This window comes from Lepisma saccharinum, chromosome 6, assembly GCF_977018435.1.
Source record: "Lepisma saccharinum chromosome 6, izLepSacc3.1, whole genome shotgun sequence".
Classification (NCBI taxonomy): domain Eukaryota; kingdom Metazoa; phylum Arthropoda; class Insecta; order Zygentoma; family Lepismatidae; genus Lepisma; species Lepisma saccharinum.
The window spans coordinates 58644114-58650113 of NC_139234.1; the positions used below are offsets into that span (position 1 = coordinate 58644114).

Below are 6000 nucleotides of genomic sequence, written 5' to 3' on the forward strand. Positions count from 1 at the left end.
CGGTAACGTGTCTGACTACCATGCTAAAGGTCCCGGGTTCGATCCCCGGCCGGTTCAAATCCAGAAACTTTTCTAACGATGGAAGCGGCCCCGGCGCGAACCCAGCGTCGAATAACATGGGTACCTGGGGGAAACCCTGGGGGGTAACGGTGGTCAGGGGCGTGATGCTGATCACATCACCCCCACTCATGACCGGATCAAGAAAGTGTGGGGCGTTACACCCACACCCCCTATATGCCTTCATGGCATTGTGCTATGCACAGGGGAGCACTTTACCTTTTTTTTTACCTTTAGATATTCCAAGTTTTCTAAGGATATTATTCTTGTTTATTTGTAATACAAGATGGTAATTTTTTATAAACTTGTGTTTATTTTTTCTACCTTTGTTTTTTTTCTGTATTATTGTAAAAATTAAATAACCTTCATTTTACTAAGAAATTAAAGGTGTGGAAAGGATTAGGTGTAGGGGAGTTGGGAGCCTGCATTAAAAAAAAATAGAACTTTTTTTTTATTTTAATAAAGAAAATATGTAATGATTTATATTTTGCCATGCTTAATGTCTACTCTTGTCCTGGAGCAATTGTAGAAAATCCTTGAAAAGTCCTGGAAATGTCCTGGAAAAAATTGCATGATTTTGTGTAGGAATCCTGTTATTACAAGCATAAATAACTGTATAAAATAGTTGTATAGTTCATATCACAGTTTCGTTTGCTATAAAATATCTTAAAATTTATTTACATAAATGTCTTCAGTTAGTTTCAAGCCCAATTCAAGTCAGGATGGGGGAGAGGGAGTAACATGTTAGTTTAGATCTCATTGTAAGTTGTAGATCCATGAGTGCATGAAGTTGATTTTTTTATGTATCAATAAGATGTGTATTGGTCTGCTTATAACAACCACATGACATCACTAGATTCTTTCTTTTACACAACATATTTTTTCTTTAACAGATTTTATTTTACCCCATAGTTAGACCTGTTAAAAATATGCTGTCCCTCTTTACAAACAAACAAACACAGTAGGAAAGGAGAAAAGAATCCACAGTTTGTGCACAGTAGAGCATTTTTATTTATATTATCATTATTATTATTAATTTGAGATAATGTAGGAATGTATTTGGGAGATGCAATGGAATGCAATGAAAGTTCTAGATACTATCCAATTTTCTAATATGAGTGTTTGCAATAACTGCTTCTTCTTTTTGCACAGGAGCATTTGATTCTGAGACATTGCACAAGTTAGCCCGGGTGTTGGACCCGCCATCAAGAAGCTGGGAGTACCTTGCTGAGCTGTTGGATTGCAGATTCCTAGTTCCTACGCTGAAGGATGTGCTCAGTCCCACCAAGTTCTTATTTGGATATTTAGATGTTAGTATTTATTCTTACTCATATGTAATTTATTTTCACTACATAAACTTGTCAATGTAGCTGGGTGATTACTGCTTTGCCATAGGTAAGATTGGGCTCAAATTTTGCCATTAACTCGGATAGCAAGTAATGGGATTAAGCATACACATTACACAATGAAGAGCTATGTAGCAAGCTTTGTCCGTGAAAGGACTATTGTTCCATGCAGTTTTTTAGTTTAGTTTTATCTGTAATGGACATATCATGGATTTTTTTTTCACTTTCCAATCAAATCAATAGCAAAACTATGATAATGTTATCACCACCCTGTCGGTGGTTTTGCACAGTGGTATCCTCCCACGCACGTCTCATCCAAATAATAAACTTGTTTCTTCTCATGGCGATATCTTTTAATACCATGGAGATTCCTTTGTCGTCAAACAACAAACAATCTATTCTTCCTCCTAAACTCAAACTGCAAATCATTCAACACCTGAGACACAGTTTGTGTGCACATTGACGGCAAATCATCTCACACCCTGTTTTATTTTGGTCTTGTTGCCGTAAGGAGGAATATGCATTTAAAACAACTTGCTTGACTTTGAAGAGCTTTTCCTTTGGATGATGCCCAAAATAACACTCGGGCAAAACTGCGTGCTGAACAAGAGACCTCGCTTCATCCATTCTCTCCACTGTATAATACAATTAGCAATGAATCATAATAAATATAGGGTTAAAATAGTGGGATTTGCATAAGTAGTAACACTGATTCCATGCACTCTGCAACGTATTCAGTCTTGCTCGACTCTCTCTTGAGCTTCAGTGGTTCTTTCACGCAATAGACATCCCAGTTGGCTGATCTGTGGATCCAAGTTCCTCTGCACAGTTATTGTAACCGATGAAGTCTATACCTGCTATGGATGTATTATTTTGTCTGTATATTACAAAGTAAATAACTGTTTTCTTGCAAGTATGCAGTTGTGTCGGAACAGAACCCGTCTCTGCATGAATTACATATGCGAAAACCTGCTGCAAAGTTAATTTGACATGCAGCTTACCGCAATGTACTTAAAATTTCAATTCAAGAACATACCTGTATGAACACAATGGGTACATACTGTATGTTTAGAAAAAACTTGTCCATAATTTTATATCCCCATAGTTTGTGGTAGTATCAAGTATTTGAGTGACGTTAATAGAATGAAGAATTTTAATAAATTTTTCCATGTATTTATTAATAAGGTTATTAAGATTAACAATTTTAAAGGTGTATTCAATAAAGTATTTCATTTTTTTTTTTTGTTCCCAGCTCCATGAGAAAGTATCCATTCCAAACGTGCGAAACTTGTTGGAGGCTCTTGACGAACATGAAGCCGTCAGCATCATAGATGAGATGCTCACAAAGAAGCTGTTGAAAGAGAAGGGAACATCAGCATGAGGTGAAAGTTGAGAAGCAAAGTTGAAACTGTGTGCCTTTATTCTCACATCCTGAATTTTCCTTTCACAATTTGTTAATACCTACCCATTGGAGGTAGGTGAACCTGAGGAAAATGTGGATTCGTGAAATACATTTCTCGTCAAGAGTGACAAAATATCCACCAATTTTGCCTTTCCATAAGGATGCAAGGGTGTGAACTTTGTATTTTTCTGGTTTTCTGCAGTTTTCGCCCCCATCTGTTACCTTACAAGGCAGAGGAAGTTGGGAAGAAGTCTTCTTTTTTTTTTTAACACTTTTGTAAGGACTTGGTTGTTTAGACCTCTTAAAAATAGTACAAAGCTGCATACTGGTATCATATTTCCATGCATTGTATACATATTTAGTATATTATATAGCTTGTTAAGTTACACTTCCATATTGATTAAGAACATTTCTGGTATTGCATGTATATACATACACAAACCATGTGATTTTGTTGCGTTTAAAGCATTATTTTATAAGCTAACTTCCTATTATGTTTGAGAAAAATATAATACATTATGTATTTTACTTGTACTTTTTTAGCTGTCGTATGAAATAATTTGTTTCATTTTTAATACCGTGCAGTGACCAATGCGAGGGTTTCATTGTCAGAATGTTACAGACAGATATTCACGTCTTCTAAGATTTCGGATTAGCGAAGGAACAAGAATTCTATCTTCACTATATGGAATATTCTTTCTTTTTATATTTGTACAGCTTGCTCTTCACCCTTTATAATGATACATTTTTCTAAAAAGAATATTCAGAAGTTTAGATATTGGCAATGCTTGAAGTAGAGTGGAGCCTTGTGCAATAGATGGTTGTATGATTCAACATGATGACAGTGTAAAAGTTTCTTAGCTCAGGGCACGGTGTATCTTCCATGTTTTCTCCATAGCACACATTTCACAGTTCTTTCGAATCATACCGAATATCATTTCAATAATTGAATCTCTTAAATGTAAGAATAGCATGAGTAAATAGATGCCCATTTTGAATTTTGTTCCATCTTCACAGTATTTTGAACCAGCAAGAGAATGTGAATTTTAATAACTGCCAAGTGAGACAATATTTTCTATTTTTCTTAAAAGAAAAGTTGTGTGAGGATTCTTGGTTCACATAAGTGCTCGGGTGTGTATTATCCATGCGCTAATAATAATTTTGTATTTTGTATGTTTGTCACAAATGAATGGATGGTTTGTGTACTTACGCGCGTGTGTAGTGTCATGAAATTATTTCAAGTGTGAATCAAGAAAGAATGTGTGGTATGTCACAAAATCTTTTCTAATTATGAAAATTGGTGTAATTAATATGAACAGATATATTCAGAGAGTAAAACATAAGACAATGAAACATATTATAATAAGGATTCCGTTTACAGTACTTAGTTTTAACTAAATTCTGGTCTGACCTGACGAATTTTAATAACTGAAATAGATCATGATGGTAACTATAATTTTAATTCTTCACACTATTTTTCTGAATTTCAAATTTATTTGAATGCATAAACAGGAAGAGGCGGGAAAGTTGCAACATATTTATTCATTGTGTATATCACTTTGAATGAATAATAATTTAAGCAGCTACACTAGATTTTGTATCTGTACGTCCATGCTTAAACTTGTTTTCTTTCTTGTACTTGATGAAATGGTCTACTATCCATTTCTTCTCTTGGTTGCTTTGGTGCCTCAACAATGATATGGTGTCCTGAGGGGTTAGATGAGCTACACGTGTCACTTGGACTGGTCCATTTTTGTAACGACATGCATCGCTGTTCTACACTCCCATCACTCCAGAAGAAAAAGTTTATATTCTGGCTTTTGTAGTTTGTGGTTGTACGTGAAAAGCCACATGCTAGTCTCTTCTGTCTGAAAGCTCCCATAAGTTAGATAGAGCAGTGGTAGTTTGTGGATGTCACAACAATTTTTCTTAATCGCTGGAATGTAACTTAACATTCATTGAGATGATATGGTCATAAATGCAATTTAACCATTGATAAATTTTGAATTTTTCAAGATGAAATACACTTCCATAACATTTTTCAGTTATCCACAATAGTTGAACAAACTGTGTTAGTATTAGAGAAATGATGGTGTATACTGAATCATAGTTATTGGATGTATTCCTTCATAAGAATGTAGAATGTGCTATGAATAGATCTAGCATGGTAGAATTGGGCTGCAAATTCCCAGTAATAGCAGTTCCTATCATCTCAATAAATGTACAATATTGTTGTGTCAAAGTTTCAAAGAAAAGACAAAGGTTTGTTTCCAAACAGAAGCTATCCAATATTATTGTCAGTACATTTGTGTAAATTGGAGGCCATCTCTAATTACACAAAGTATAAATATAATTAAAAATGTATGGCTGTGAATATTTAAATTTGATTTCATGAGTATTTTCATATATAATTGTTATTGTAATTAAAATCGTAGTAGTTTGATATTTTGAGTGTGTGGAAAGTAGATGTGTGTCAAATTTGGTATTATCATTTTCATGTAATGGTGCTTATTTATATTATTCAATTTTTTATTTTGTAGGAGAAATGTTATGAAATAAGATTTAATTCAAGAATTACATGTTGAAAAATAAGCAATTTTGTATTTTTTTTCTTATTTTTCATCTGTAATGTGTAAAAGAAAAAGAGATTTGCTAATGTTGCTAGTTCAGAGAAGCAATATTTTGCGTGCATACTTGAATAACTTTTTATTTTTTTATTTAAATAGTCTCTTTTACTAGAATGGTCTCAAGTATAAATAAAAAAAAACTACTATCTTTTTCCTTTAATTATTAAATCAGGGAGAATATGTATCACATATGCATTCCATGTGAAAAAAATGTTATATAATGTAATATATATATGTAAAGAAATAAAAAAAATTTGCAAAATTTATGTGTTATCTCTACATAAAGTTAAAATGTTCCAGTAATTACAGGGTGTCAAAAAAGTTTCACCTGATTGATATCATTGGTAACAATATGTATTTTCATTAGTACTGGTGCATTGGGAGAACACTGTCCCCATTATAACACCATTAAGCCTTGTTTCCATGATTATGAAAAACTAAATATGCTGACCAAGGCAGTAATTTATTTTATTAAAAACATAAAAAACATGAACTAACTACACGAACAGCACCTCTCTGTTGCTATGTTATCAAAATTGTTCAAATTGTTCCCCATTGTGCTCGATAC

The 6000-nt window shown here is 33.6% G+C and overlaps 1 protein-coding gene across 4 annotated transcripts in view; it reads left to right on the forward strand.

The window, feature by feature from the left end:
• LOC145988803 (nuclear factor NF-kappa-B p105 subunit-like) overlaps positions 1–5668 on the forward strand; it is a 200691-nt gene extending 195023 nt beyond the window's left edge. For all 4 annotated transcript variants that reach the window (XM_083123997.1, XM_083123998.1, XM_083124000.1 and 1 more), the window contains 2 exons: positions 1210–1367; positions 2656–5668. In XM_083123997.1, the coding sequence (XP_082980123.1) occupies positions 1210–1367; positions 2656–2784 (287 nt within the window). In that variant the 3' untranslated portion in view covers positions 2785–5668. The remainder of the gene's footprint in view (positions 1–1209; positions 1368–2655) is intronic.
• Positions 5669–6000: the final 332 nt, after the last annotated feature.